Genomic DNA, 15,230 nt, shown 5'->3' on the forward strand with positions numbered 1-15,230 from the left:
CGAAGCTCAAGCGAGCGACCTCCGAGATTTTGAAACACAAAACCATGCTCATGTATTCTTCATGGCATGTAATCCTTTTCGGATTCAGTGCCTCATTTCTTTGCTTGCGTGACAAGCAGTGGTAAATATAATAGGCACAGGCAAACAAAGCCACACCTGCACATTGTGGACATTTTTTTTTTTCTTCACTCTTGCTTGCTCGCCCTATCATTTTAAAACTTTTCACGAACAGAATCTATTCTTCGTAACTATGATTATAAATTTGAACTTTTTGCAACAAATTAAGAAGAGTTTTCAGGTGTGCCATTGTGATTTAACTCTGTTAAACTCAAGATTGTGGCTTATGTGATAGGCCTGGCAGTGAAGCATGCTCAAGTTACTTTTGTGTGAAGGTCTGCATAGGCAAACTTCAAAACCAGTCACAGTAACTTGAATTCTCTGTTGTTGCTTTTTCACATCACAATCACTGCTAGTGTTTCTGTAGAATCATCAGTTAAATTAACGTAGCAGGGCCAAATTTTAAATAAAAGGTAGTACACAGTGAAAAAATGCTGCATGATCAAGGCTGAGACACATGCGGCGGCTGTATTGTCAAACCACTCTAGACGTATACTTTAGATATTTAATTTTAGTAATCGCAACAAAAGCAGGTACATGCGCCTGTCAAGTCCTTGTAAACAATTCTAGCTGCTTTGACCAGGCTGCAATTGTGCATGCGCCATATGTGCTACAGCAGACTGGCATTCTGCATGTGTTCATGTTGCAATAAACATGTAACAGGGATTGGAATAAGCTTGAACAGTCTTAACAGTTTTATTTGTGTACGCTGCTACCACTTTACTACAGCCGAGCACATAAGCTCTGCAAAAGTTATTGCGATGGCTTCTTTGTGTCGGCAGGTGGCGCCTTGGGCTCCTCCATCATCCCGGACACGGCATTTATGCACCATGATGCAGCTTGCTTTGAATATTCTGGTGTTTTCAGGAGGTGCTTGAATGTGGCCTTGACACCTGCCGGACAGGGAATATTTTTTTTTTAATAAGGGCACCACTATGCACCTGTTGAACTTTTTAACTCCATCTGAAGTTAAGAAAATAAGCAGCGCTATGGGGAGGTGAGAGAACAACAGACCCTTTTTCATAATCCGCAAGTGTGCTTCCCTGCACTGCATATTCGCCCAACTAATGGCGGCACTTGTCGTCCTTCGCAAATGGAGACGAGGTCCTAGTTGCACATGCTGGGGCTTGTTTATTGTGCATGTTTATACCAAAACAGCCAAGTATACGTCTTCCATGTCATAGCGCTAGCAAGCTTTACCTGAACATGCTGTTTGCAGTAAGTGACCAGCTGCCTTGGGATAACTGCATCACAAGCTAGCGAAAAGAGTCCATTGTAAGCAGTCCATATTTTGCAGCAACAAATGAAGCAGCAAATCTGTAAGGCATGGAGTGGACATATTTTCTGTCCAGGGTCCTTATTCTGTTCTGGTCCTAGCAGTTCTTGGGGCTGGTCCTAAGTTGTCCTGGGACCTGTAACCTGGCACACACTTGGATGGGTCTGTTATTCCAACCCCATGAGGCAATTCTCCTCTACCAGGAAAAATCTACTACTGCAACCTCATGTATTGTTTTCCATCCACCAGAAGGAACGAATTCCATCTAGGAGCAGTACTTGCCAGAGACCTGCCACTTCGAGTATTTCTTGACATCCTTGAACCTCAGAAGAAAAAGCCTGCAGCCTCAAAAATGGGCTGCCAACAGGCTCTCTCCTCCTCCAAGGTTGCATCAGCCTCAATGATATTGCCTCTTCCTATGCAATGCCTCACACTTGGGGGCTCTTCACATACTGTAATCTTGTAGTGCTTATGTTTACTGGGTCTTACAATATCACACATATGTGGCACACATTGCCATTTTGGTTGAGGTGACTACAAAACGTATGGACTTTTACCATGTTGCCCAGCTTCCATGGCCATCTTGTTATATGACACTTGGGTACATATTCACGATTCTGTGCCAGCCAGATTACTTATAAAACATACACAAGGTCCTGCAATGTCAGCCAGTGGTAGTACAATGTTGCACGATCCAAGGGCCTTAATTATTCTTGGCTAATCACTTTTGAGGCATAACTTTCAGTGCGTGCTCTTAAGATAATCTAGTGGGCAGCTTTCATTTTAACAAGATGACCGCACTGAACGTTAAACAATGAGGCATCCTCAAAAGTGATCAAACATGAACACAACTCAACAATCAAGGTGCTTTGCATGTGTAGACTAGCAAAACAGTGGAATGCAAGCAGTTGATACGGCTTAAAAAATATTATGTGCAAGCATGTTGGCACTTACCATCATTCCAGCAGTCCACTGCTTTCATGCCAAGTTCTTTCCTGCTTGGTGCCTGGACCACAACAAACAATTAAAAATAAATATAGAGCAACATAGCTTGTTGGAAATGATTATGTCTCAGGTATCCTAGCTCGGTTACCGTCATGTCTCAAATATTCTAGCTTTATCATTAATGTTCCTTGGTGGGTAGCTAATTAAAAACTTCAGCACACGTCTTCTCGCATTCGGGTAATGTGAATTGATAACGAATTAAGCACAACTTACCAAAGTGCAGTAATACTTCAAGGTGGGGTTGGTGGTGATGTACGCTTTGATGTTTTCGGTAGTCTGCGTACTGTCGCCCCATATACCGGCTTTTTGCGTCGTGTAGATCGCCCCGCCGAGTATGCTCAACTTCAGAACACCCCTGCGAGAACACAAGAAGAAAAAACGTACGGTACAGATATATCTTGGGAGTGTACACAGGGACAACGTTTACAAAGTCAACAAGCGGATTACAAGGTACGCTACGCCACACGGGCTATTTCTGCTACGAGTCCATAAACATCGATTAACCAAAGCGAGTGCTTCTAAAACGTCATTCATGAACACACTTCACCGATAGATCAAGTTTCAGTTATACTCCTTCAAGAGAGACTTACGTACAGTTCCTGTAGTCTTCGGCAAGAATCGAAAGTACTCCCGCGACGGGGCATGAAATAGAGCGGCCTGAAATGTGACTTACATTCTGAACACTGTAATGACAAAGAACCAACTTTGCACATTAGCTTTGTTGTGCCATATCGGAGGCTAAAGTGAGACGAATCAAAACTGCTTACTTGACGACCATACTTCCGGGCAGTGACTCGTTTGGAGAGCTTCCTTTATCTCTCAGGCTACTCGGGCAAGGTAGTCCTGTGAATGTACACGTTTACACGGTTTACACCGCAGTTTGCTTGGCATGAAGCGATGAAACACGCAGCAAAATGCGAAAGGACGAAGGGCAAGGCGAAATGTGCGTTGAGGCGGCCGGTGCCGAGCAGAGAAGAGTCAAAGCTATCATCATCACCATTACCTCGTGGTGTTCTTGTTTCGTTTAGATATTGGGCAGTGGGTCAAATCAATCGTTTGAGTACTGGCTCTGCCAAATAACGTGGTCATGAGCAAGCCGTGGAGCTTTGCACCTGGTGCAAACTGCCGATCATTGCCTCCGCGTACATAAAGAGTGTAGCTGTTTGTTATAGATGGAAGGTCTGAGTATTCTCGAGAGGTAAACATGCAGTTCAGCTGTCAAATTTGATGTGTCGGACAAAGACGAAGAAGAAAGCCCTTATGGATGCCCCCACCTTATAGTCACTGTGTAACTCTAAATTAATCACTTTAGATAGTGCCAACACAATGCTGAACGCATTTGGAACCTAGGCATCAGATGAAGTTGCTGCGACCGCGCGCCGCCAGGTACGTTGCACAAACTTCGACGTGCATTCGTGGTGTGTCAGCGCACGTAAAGAGAAGCTTTTTGAAACTAGTTAGTTTCGACTGTCATAAATCATGTTTCTTGCGCGCGAATTCTGAGCAGCCGCAAGAGACAGGGATGTCTGGCGAAACCCAGATGGGTAATTCCTGTATTCACAACTTCCATCACTCGGAAGAAATAATTACGTGCAACTACGGGGCTGAAGCTGGCGATGACCAAAGGCGGAGAATACGTCTATCGAATTATCAGATCACATCTTGGAAGACGGTGAGTCCATCATTGTCCACACCACGGAGGTGATCCACACCGTGTGCCAGCATTCGATCGCAGTGTGCTGTACACGACAAGTCTGTGTGCACGGACAAAAATCAACTGTACCTGCATCGGGTGTAGCGCAGTAAAGGCAAAACAATGAATAAAGTTTGCATTGAAATGCAACCGCGCACGTTCAAGTTCACTTGCAGGTTTCAGCGCTCAATTACATCCGAAACCAAAACCAAAAACTTTCAACATTCTTTGTAAAGCGAGCTAACATGTAGGAACTATGTTAACTTAGCTGCTGACGTTATAAGTATTACGGGTGACATTGGTTCTTTGAAGTTTATAAAGTAACACAGCAGTCTTTCTTCTCGCCCTCTGACGGCACAAAAAATAAATAGAGCGGCTGCTAGCAAATAGGAGAGGAGAGTGAAGCCAGAGAGCGAGTGAGTGTGTCGCAAACGTTGCTGCGGCTGGTTGTCCGGCAACTGTACGGGCTAATGTAATGTCGGCAATGGCTTGTGCTGTGTCGCCTACTTTGTGTAGATAGCTTTAAATAAAAGCACGACGGACCAGAACAGAATGCTAGTTCCCCAGGGCTCGGCTCTTTAGCCTCAAAGAAGACATGTCGACACAGGAGCTTTACACGAAGGTCAGTGGAGCTTCGTTGAGTATTGCTTGCCATAGTGGTTTTATTTGCTGTATTCCTCGTTTTTGGTTCACCACTTGCTGCCCCGCTATGTTCTCCCCGTAAATTACCCAGGAGAATGCGTCTTGCAACTGTTTCGAGTCGCTGTAAAGAATCGGCTGTCGCCTGAGGCAGCTGAAACCAGCAAGAGAAAGTACCAAACATCAGCGCAAGTCCTTTACAGGGGACAGCTGTCATCTGAATTTAAAAGTTTTAACAGTATTCAGCTTCACTCTGACGCGTTCACGTTTGCGGGAGCTCATTGCTTGAACCCCCTCTAGACGCTGTTGTCCGTGTATGGAAGTATCTTCGGAATAAAGCCAGTCCCCAAGTATGTGAGTAATTCTGCAGTGGGCGTTGATGTTGGTCATCTCGCCTTGGCCGTGCGCGTAGGGAGCCTGACTGTGCAGGCTTCGGCGAAAAGGCAGGCACGCTTGCGATGCGATGGCATTGCGCCTGCAGTGAGCTTCGGTTAATGAGCTGTCTGGGACGGCTGTCAGACGTACGTCCCTATGTTGAAATAGCTGTAGCGCAACCACAAGCTGTAACGCAACCACACGCCGCGTACGGATACAAAGTATGCAGGCCTGCTTGCTGTAAGTGTCCTTGGTTTTGGAACCAAACATTTCGATCACTGCGTTGGGCTTTCGTGCCTTTAGTTTGCCGTTATCAAACTAGCCGTGTTGTAGATCCCGGGTGCTGATAAGTGCGTTGCTGTTCGTTTTTTCGCGCCAGCGTGTCTAAAGATCGCCAGTAGCAATTACAGGTATCTGAGCCAAATCAGTGTGGCCTTGCAAAGCGCATTACGGGACAATTAGATCCGGTAGGCACTGACAGTGAACTTGAAAGCCCAGCGTTCTCAGCCTTGTTTTATCGCCGCTATAACTACTGTGGCCTGTCATTCGTGCGTATCAGTTTCTCTCTTTGTACGTTTCCTGCTTAGAACGAAACTATGAAAGGGCATTCACAAAAGGGCAGTTGCATAATTGTTCTCATTAGAGTACTTCCGATAATAGTCCATCACCGTGGGACCTGATAATACACAACATACATATGTAGAGTGCATATTTCAATGGCTATTTCTGAATCAAGTTTAATGGAGACTTTAGCGACGACGGAGTGAAGTGAAACAGAGCAGTGGAAAAGAATATTTTGTGTCTTCCTTTTAACATTTTGGACTTCGTGGGCAATACTGGAATATTTTTTAAAATAAATTTTGTCAAATCGTCAGTGGAGGGTGTCGCATATTGTGTCTGACAGAAACAAAAGTGCGAGAAAGAACCATCCACAGCAAACATTTGAACATTTGTCGTAAAGTAGATTCATCAGAGGTGAAAAATCTAGAGGTTCTTATATGTTGGGACCTGGCAATATTTTTTAAATGTAAGTCAAATCGTTGACAAAAGCTTCCATTCGTAAACATGATGTCCTCTACAGTGAAAATACGAAAAATGATTTTGTGTGCTGTGAATCTCGTACATAATGGATGGCACCCAGAAAATATGAGAACTGGGAAACACAAGAAAAATTGAAACTGGTTTGTTTTGAAGATTTTCTGGCAGCACTGACATTACTGTGACAGTTTGACACGAAGCATAATTTTCTACTGTTGCTTTTGCTTAGCTAAAGGCTAGCTATCATGACATTGCTTATAAAGAAATAAACAAGAATGTAGCTTAAGAGAATTCGTTGCTGGGCTAGTTGGTTCATAATAGTAAACTGCCGAGTGTAGATTAAGAGTACTGACACGAACTTTAAATATTTTCGGCTTGTTGTTCTAAATGAAAAAAACATGGGTGTTGAGAATCCTAAAAAGTGTCGTAGTGTTTGGGAATGCATTGAATATATTTTTAACACTGCTACCTTAAAAAAGCGCTTTTGGTTTCGGTATCGAGGTGGCGGTTTCGCAGAGACATGTAAACAAATGTCTGACATCACGGGAAGACTGCAATTCGCGACATACTAGCAGCAGCTCTGTCATTTGGTGTCAGTCGCATGTGGTTCACGTAAACAATGATGAGTGGATTGTCGTCCGCGTCTCAGACAGCGATTCTGCAATTTAGGCTGCATGCAGGACGCAGAGTTTGCCAACCCAGTGAACTATGTTGGCTTGTCGTGATGTTGTCCATTGCAGTAGGGCTGGCTTGCGGATGCTGGACGACGAAAACTTTAAAAGCAAGATATAATATTTTATACGTGTTGTCTGTCTGGCTGTGTGGAGAACATTGATAGTGCATATCATGGAAACAAAATCGTGTCACTACTGCTTTAAGTATAGAGCGTAGAAAAACACACATCACAGGACATGCACTATCGTATGCTGTGTGTGTTCTTCTATGTCCTGTACTTAATTTGTGCTCTGCAGTTTGCAACAAGAGCATAGTATGCATTTTCTTTTCATGGCTGTGCTGGCATATCCACATCCAGGTACGAAAACCCTTAAATAGTTCGTAGAAACAAGTGATAAAGTAAGTTATTTACGGTGCTGTGATGTTTGCCGGTATTTTTTCTGTAGTTTGGTGGGGGGCTCGGAGTTTCATTTAACAGAAAATTGCGTATTAAAAAAAAGTTAGTTGCCACCTTTTGCACAGCATAGTTGAATGCTTTTTTTTCAGGGTGCTCGGGTATGGCTGCCAGACACAGCAGCTGTTTGGAAGGCCGCGGAGATTGTTAAGGGCTTTGATGGCAAGACCCTTGAAGTGGAAGATGAAGACAAGCAGGTTAGTACGCCATAGAAATAGATTTCATGCACTTGTGTTAGCAATTTTATGTGGTAAAAATTTGCAGTGATGGAAGTGCTGCTCCAATTGCTCCAAAAGAGAAATGCTGCTACATGCTGCTCCCAACTGCGATTTTCCTTAGTAGCTGCTTTGAACCTGCTCCAAAACGGCAATGAGAAAATAAAGACAAGGAACTTTAACCATCCGACCAGCTGGCAAGCCCTAAAGAAATCAAAAACAATATGTGTAAAATCATCCTAATTATTATGCTGGTATACAGCTTTATTGCCTGATCTCATTTATGCAACAAGAACTGGCATAGGAAGCACGTAACTCATTTGGCTATTGTATTTTTTTATCAACTTGACATGCAGGCTATTCTGGTGAAATGTGAAAAAAATGAACGAGATTGCTTTGATCTCATACCAATTATCAACTGCTGCTTTGTCAAGTTATATGTGACGATGGTTGCTTCTATAATGTGGTACTCTTCTCGGTTTGATCTGATTTCTCCCACAAATACCGGTATTTTAAATATATAGCTTATTTCACGGTGCATTCGATAACCAGCCATCTTATTGTTTGTTTTTTGAAATTTACGTTGATTGTTGTTTTGAAATGCCTTTCACTATAAATATTAATATTAATGAGACAATTTGGCAATGCTCTGTACTTAAGAGCTGTATGGAGTATCTTGCCATCTGTTCGTAAAACACCAATAGCTGCTCCAAATTAGCATTTTTCTGCTCCAAAAATGCTGATGGCTGTTCTAAAGCGGTACTTTTCCTGCTCCAAAATCTGCTCTGAAACGTGAAAAGTCACCTCCATCACTGAATTATCTTTTGTAAACCCTTTATGAAACATGTCACTGCAAGGTTGTTCGAATGAACGAAAGCTTATTTGTACTGCAAACACAATTATCTAAGCACAGGTGTAACTTGTATTTACGGATTACCTCTATCTGTCTGTAGTTGTGGCTGGATGTTTGCCAATGCTGATTCATGTGATTAGATGCTGTTGAATCTGAAGGGCACGCTGTTCTTCCTGGACTGTTTATCTCATTAGCCAAGTCACACAGAAAAAAAAAGGGGGGGGGGGGGGCAGATGTGCACTACTGGTGCGAAGACAGGAAACAGCGGAGCTAGTGGCATTCCCCTCCTCCTTTCTGTCCTCTTCCCCCTCACTTCCCTTGCTCCCCCTTGCTATACTATACCTTGGGCTTCGTGTTCTCGGAGTTTATTTTTCTTTAATTTCAGAGGGTGTTTTTTGGAGTTTATTTTTTTGCCTAAAATTCGGCATTTGTCGGAGTTCATTTCGCATAAATTCCAAATTCTCCGAAATTCGGAATTTAGTTTTGCATTATTCGTATCTGAACATGAAAACACGAGAACACATGAAGGGTACCGTGTTTACTTGAATCTAAGCCGATGTTTTTTCCGAAAAAAACGACATGCAAAAGTGGGGGGGGGGGGGGATCGGCTTAGATTAGAGTACAATGATTAAGCTTTTCTTTTCTGGCCTTGCGAATTTTGGGGGTCAGCTTAGAATCGGGGCGAGCCGAGATTCGATTAAATACGGTATTATACTTGTCTGGAAAATTTGAACGCACAAACACTAGAAATACTTGAATACAAAACACCTACGTTTATGCATATTACAACCTTAAAGCTTGTTGTAATAGACGCAAGCATACTTACGAGGTTCGTATACACTCAAAACTCATTATAACAAAGTCACAACTGCCACAAAAATAACTTCGTTATATCCGAAAATTTGTTATAAACATTTATTTGTAGCACTGTATCTATGACAACACTATTCTTCATTTACTTCGTTATAACCATTAATTTGTTATATCCGTGTTCGTTATATTGAGGTTTGAGTGTATACGCGCCCCAGTGCTGCCAGGAGACCGTATAACAAGATGTGGTCTTGCGCTCCCAGGGGCTCCACACACATTGACGATTCTCGCTTCATGCGCGACAAGCCCTTTGTTAAATGTGTTATTGGTACGGTTTATGTGATACTGTTGAAATGAGGGAAAGTTTACATCGACTAAACAAGCCGGTGTATCAATGACCGCTTATAACATTCCAATTCAAAAAGAATGGAACAGGGTCATATTGGCTCTTAAAATCGGAGTTCATCAGATAAGTCCGAATTGTCAAAAATTTTACCGGCGAGCGTTCGTTGGATTTCTTCGAATTTATCCAAAAACACAGAGCCCTAACTATACGCTACAAGGCTACGCTGCACTTCACTCTTCCCTTTCTCACCCCTTGCTATACTACACTATACAAGGCTATGCTATGCTTTCTTTCTCTCTCTTTCTCTGCCATAGCTAGGCAGAGTTGTCTGTACAATCCACGGGAACAAATGAAAAGCTTATCAGCTTCACTGTACAAATATGTTGTACAAGATTGGAAGGTATATGTAGCATAAGAAAAGAATACCATGTTGTTTTTGTTGTTTCTGCTGCCAGAGAGTGGTGCTCACCATCGACGCGCCAGAGAAGCTGCCGCCTCTCCGCAATCCTGAGATTCTCATTGGTGGCAATGATTTGACGTCGCTCTCATACCTGCATGAACCGGCAGGTAAACCTTTCTCCTCTTTTTGAAGCTCCATGCTCGGCACAAAGTGACTCTCTCGACGGTCAATTTTGCAGTGGTACACATGTGTCCATGCTGCTTCAACTTGCTTTCCTTTTTTTGTTCTCTTCTCTTTTTCAGTTTTACATAACCTCCAGGTGCGGTTCTGCAATAACAATGTCATCTACACATACTGCGGTGAGGACCTTTTCTAAATGACCTGTTCTTTACTATTGCTAGCCCTAGGACCTCAACTGAGTGCCGCTCTTTACAATGTGCCTTTTTCTTTCTTATCTGTTACGCTAGATAAGAATGGCTGCTTCCGTTATTGCACGTTGTATCTCTGTCCTTCCAAACCTAGCTATCTTGACACTGTTATTGAACCTCTGATTTGTGGACAGAGAGAAAAGGCTGCATGCAGAATAAAGGATGTCGTGTTGTCTCTGTCTGGCACGCTGTATCGGCCATGATTGCAGTTGATATGTCATTTTGATTTGAAAGCTCAGTTCCAAGATTTCTTGCCACGTTTAATGAGAGCTCTAAGAAGATAGAAAGGTTAGAGGGAAGGGGGAGAGTTCATTTGGCAAGGAGTGGGCATTGCAGCGTTCTTCATAATGAATTTAATTGGAAGTCAGTGCTTGTTTGTGTCTTTGTGCTTTGTCCCCGTTGTAGTTGTTGTGCTGTACACCCTCAAAGACGCCTCGCCAAACAGTCAAAGCAACCACTTTGCCACACTTTGCCAGTAAAGCTGGTTTGCATAGGTAGCTTCATACTGAGAACTTGGAGAGGAAAAGAAAAAAATAGTGTCAGTTAGTGCATTATGTGGAATTTAGACAGTTGAAAGTTTCCAGGGTAACCCAGTATGGTGTGCCTCATAATTGCATCATCGTTTTGTCAATTAAAAAAGGAATGACCATTGGAGTACAGCACTTGGGGCAGGTTGGCTGGTAAATGCCACTTGAAAAAGAATTTGACATTTTCTGTTTAAGGCAATAGCCTTGTGTCAATAAACTAGAGAGGGGGGGAGAAAGCATGTGAAGTGCAAGAGTTCATTTCTTTCACTAATAATAGTGAAGGTGAGGTCCGCTGTCAAAAAGAATTACTATTTTTGTTCTGTCATTGTGGGTTGTGGGTATGTAAAGTACGATTCAACGTTATGGCACTGTTTTAACATGATGGGCATAAAACAGGTTGAGGCTTGGGCATCTGGCATCGTGATTGTGTCAGCACTAATGTGGAAATTTACATGGTGAATGAGGGATTGTGGTACTAGTGACCCATAGCTTAATTAGAAGCTAATCAGCATGAGTGAGAACTTTGCATGCAAATGATCTTTTCTGCACCTATTTGAAATAACTTATTTTTTAGACTACACAGATTTGCCTTTAAGGAAATTTTTACTGCAGTGTAAGCTGCTCAAAATATGAGGAGGCTATAAATTATTGAGGGAAAGAGACGACACAGTTGCATACTTGCTGGCTAAGTTGGTTCACGCAATCATAGGTGTATATTAAGTGCACCTAAAATCTGTGTACGTCTGAGAGAACAGGCTGCGTTGTTGATCGATCAGTTTTGTGGATGTCACTTTCTGTATGCTGTGCATGCCTATGCAGGTGCATGACATGAAAAAGTAAAGACCCATCTTTCCCCACTACTGTTTTCACTTTGCATCGTCCTTGGGCTACTTTGACAGGATGCTCATGGCTCTTGTGAAGCATTGCACTTAGTGTTGCTGCATGGAAAAGTGAAAGCACACCTGAGAGGATGTGGCCAACAACAAAGCCTCATGTGTTCTCACCTCCTTTCAGGAAATATTTCAGAAAGTGATATAGCAAGTACAATTTGAGACAGCCATCACATGTAAACTCTTCCACTGGCTACATAAATTTTATGATAGTTTAGATATTTTTGTGTAGGTTTATGTATTAGGGCAACAGACTTCTGTAGCAGTGTGCTGATTTTGTAGTGCTTTGCTAACTTCATTTGCTCATTTCGTTATTCTTCTTCTTCTATCTGTCCTTAGGAATCGTGCTTGTGGCTATCAACCCTTATGAGGAATTGCCTATTTATGGCAATGACACCATCTTCGCATATCGAGGGCAAGCGATGGGTGATCTGGACCCTCACATATTTGCTGTGTCCGAGGAGGCGTACACCAAAATGGAGAGGTGTGTGTATGTGGATGTTTGGAGTGTATACAAAAAATTTTTTCTTAGTGTAAAAATCTGTTCCACTCGGAATGCTACTCTGGAGCATTTTTAGGCATACGAACTAACTGCATCCCACGTATTTGGCTAGGCATCATTGCCTTGGCGGTTGCACTTTGGATTTCTTGAAGATATTTTGTTTGTTTGCTTGCCTCATTCATTTTAGTACTTTGGTCCATGTAGCGGAAGCATTGCAGCTATTTTTGCAGCTGTTAGTAAGAGCATATTTATGTGTAGTAGCTGCATTAGTCCGTATCTCCACTCCTTTCCTTCTGAATGCTAATTTACCATCTGAACAGCAGTTATATACCTTAAAATCCCGAGCAATTGCCCCTACCCGGGCAAGAGCCTTCCCCTTTTCGGGAGATTTGAAATACGTGCCAATGGGACCAAGCAAGCCCCCCCCCCCCACCCCCTCCCCTCCCGCTATTTTTTTTTTTCAACCTGTTCTCTGCTACTGAATCCTGCAGAATCGGTTCCTAGGAACCGAAGTTCAGAGAGTCTTTATATATGTACACAATTTCTTAGTACTTTTACAGTGTGGTGGCTCGGTGTTGTATTTTGAGTTGTCACGAATTGTTGGAGAATTTGAACGTCGTTTTTCCCTTGTCATAACACATGGAATTTCACACAAGGATTCCCTCCGGTTCAGTAAAAACAGCAAATGCATGTGTATTCAATAAAGCATTTCATTAGAAGCACAGGTGGGCATTCTTTTTAGAGGATCTTCCGTCGCCATCTTGAATTTTGGTCTGCGATCAAGCAAGGGTCCCCCCTGCAAATCTTGTCCGATTATCTTTCACCGTAGGGGGGGGTGTGCTTGCTTGGGATCTTGCAGTAACCTTCCTTTCAGTGCTGTGGTATAGCTACTTCTCATCAATATGCTGCCATGTTAAGATGTGCTGCAAACCACGAGTGAAATGCTGAACTTCTTCTGGTCCACTGATTCCTGTAGGAAGTGTAATGTTTTGCTTTACTTTTTGTTTCTTAGGGAAAACATGAACCAGTCCATCATAGTCAGTGGAGAATCTGGAGCTGGAAAAACTGTTTCTGCCAAGTACGCCATGCGCTACTTTGCTACTGTCGGGGGATCCTCTACAGAGACTCATATTGAGAAGAAAGTTTTGGCATCCAACCCTATAATGGAGGTGAGCTTACGAGTGGCATCGTTTCTTCACTTTGATGAAATACCAAAAAATTTTGTTGTTTCGGCGTTAAAATGTCTTACAACGGCAGGTGCAGTAATCCTACAGTGCAGTCTAAAGCATTCAAATTGTGTGGCTCGTGTGTGGAAGTGGCTTCGGTGGTTACGTATATGTAATGTCTGCTAATCTCGTCAGCTACCATATTTACTTGTTTAAGCCTTTCGCTTTTATTTTTATAGATCTTTTTTACTGGATGTGGGCCTTACACTGGGCAAGCTTAAGGCTACTCACTTTAGCCCCAAACTGTCTGGTTGCAGACGTATTTGCATTGTGTGACCAACTTTCCAGGCACGATAAATGCCATGGGAATGACTGATTACTTGAGCAGTGTAAAATAAAACAAATTTAAAGAATAAAAATGACTTTGTTGTTTTAAAGAGCACCAACTTAGCATAAAATCTGTTTTACAAACTTTTGTAGTCCATTTAAAATAAAGGTTACACCATATTTTGTGATAACCGTGAGTGTTTATTGTTCACTTATCGTGCAGCTTAATCGATGCTGTGTGTAGTCATGAAGTGTAGATATCACACGTGCAACCTTGGGCTACTGTCAGCATAGATGCAGCAGCGCATCTTGTGTCGTTCCTTCCCTGTCCTTGTCGTTTAAGCACTGTTTTTACCCTTTCGTGTGCATATCAGTTTGGCGCTTCATTGGCTACAGGCCGACATCTGAGCTTATGCTATTCCATTCAGTAAGGGCGCATGTGTACCTTGTAGTCATTCATGTAGTTTTCAACTCCTTTCATCAGACTAGTAGTTAGCATTGCATAGCTCTGTAAAATTTCAAGTTATGTAGGCTTATCATTCGCTTAGTGTATTTTTTTTCTGTGCTTGCAAGCTAAGCAGTAAAGCACTGTGTAATTTAGAAATTTTTGTTTTAGACTGTTCTACATTGTAATTGTTGCTTTTACTTCTTGTTTTTTAAGCACTCCCCCCTCTAATGTCCTGTGGCCTTGAGCGTAAAATAAGTAAACCGAGATTAAAAAAAACTACATCACTGAAAGATTTTAAGTTGTTTTATTAATGCATTTATAAACCTGTGAACTTGGCTTTTTGTTCATGCAAGAAGTTTTCGATCATCTTAGCAAAATGAAATCTGTATTGCATAATAAAGAAGAATATTTTGCCTTTTATCAGGAACAGAGATGCATTGTACTTGAATACATGGTGCTGCATTACATTGCCTGCATCTTTGCATATTAGGCTTTCATTTTAACTTACCAGTATTGTGCCATAATTGTGGCAAGAGTAAATGGCATGGAACAGTGCAATATGGTGTTCTGCTGCTGAGAACGAGGTTGAGGGTTCAATTTCCAGCCAAATAAAAGGGCACTTATCTCGTATTTAAACACACTTTAAAGGTCTCGAATATGTGATATATAATCTAAAGTGTCCCGCTGCAGTGTTTTCTAGCCCTTCTGTTGCCTTGGGACGTTGTGCCAAATCACTCAATCATCCAACCAATGTTTTATTAATTAACCCTGCTGTCATTTTTGCCTTTCTGTTTTAGTGTGAACTGAGTATTACCTGCATTCAGCTTCTAGCGATCAGTGATTGTTGATACAAACTCATGTTGATGTAGTGTTTGCATCCCATTTTATTTGTATGGTACCTCTTTTAAATTATTTTTGTAACGAGACTTTGGACAATTTATTCGAGTTCAATGCTAAGAAGTGATTATGAATTATAGGCTTGTGTTTTGTAATGAGCTATCATTTTCCATTGTGTAATTTTTACCGGTCATTCCTAGTCTGAGTAA

The 15,230-nt window shown here is 42.1% G+C and overlaps 2 protein-coding genes across 3 annotated transcripts in view; one reads left to right on the forward strand and one right to left on the reverse strand.

The window, feature by feature from the left end:
- Positions 1-429: 429 nt before the first annotated feature.
- On the reverse strand, positions 430-3,414 carry LOC119393764 (MICOS complex subunit MIC13 homolog QIL1). Its single transcript, XM_037660908.2, has 4 exons — positions 3,166-3,414; positions 2,612-2,753; positions 2,348-2,399; positions 430-1,010 (listed from the first exon to the last, which is right to left on the reverse strand). Exons 1-4 carry the CDS (start codon positions 3,174-3,176, stop codon positions 871-873), a joined length of 345 nt encoding a protein of 114 aa, XP_037516836.1. The 5' UTR covers positions 3,177-3,414; the 3' UTR covers positions 430-870.
- Positions 3,415-4,486: 1,072 nt separating this feature from the next.
- LOC119393765 (unconventional myosin-Va) overlaps positions 4,487-15,230 on the forward strand; it is a 60,135-nt gene continuing 49,391 nt past the window's right edge. For both annotated transcript variants that reach the window (XM_037660909.2, XM_037660911.2), the window contains exons 1-6: positions 4,487-4,713; positions 7,365-7,469; positions 9,952-10,063; positions 10,199-10,255; positions 12,081-12,225; positions 13,256-13,412. In XM_037660909.2, the coding sequence (XP_037516837.1) occupies positions 4,687-4,713; positions 7,365-7,469; positions 9,952-10,063; positions 10,199-10,255; positions 12,081-12,225; positions 13,256-13,412 (603 nt within the window). In that variant the 5' untranslated portion in view covers positions 4,487-4,686. The remainder of the gene's footprint in view (positions 4,714-7,364; positions 7,470-9,951; positions 10,064-10,198; positions 10,256-12,080; positions 12,226-13,255; positions 13,413-15,230) is intronic.

This window comes from Rhipicephalus sanguineus, chromosome 5 (assembly GCF_013339695.2).
Source record: "Rhipicephalus sanguineus isolate Rsan-2018 chromosome 5, BIME_Rsan_1.4, whole genome shotgun sequence".
In the NCBI taxonomy this organism is placed as follows: Eukaryota; Metazoa; Arthropoda; class Arachnida; order Ixodida; family Ixodidae; genus Rhipicephalus; species Rhipicephalus sanguineus.

Excerpts from the sequence above, each read along its gene's own strand:
- LOC119393764 (XM_037660908.2), bottom strand. Across the intron at positions 2,400-2,611 it reads TGAAGTATTACTGCACTTTG|GCACCAAGCAGGAAAGAACT; the intron begins GTAAGTTGTGCT and ends GTTGTGGTCCAG. Across the intron at positions 1,011-2,347 it reads AGTGGACTGCTGGAATGATG|GTGTCAAGGCCACATTCAAG; the intron begins GTAAGTGCCAAC and ends CCTGTCCGGCAG.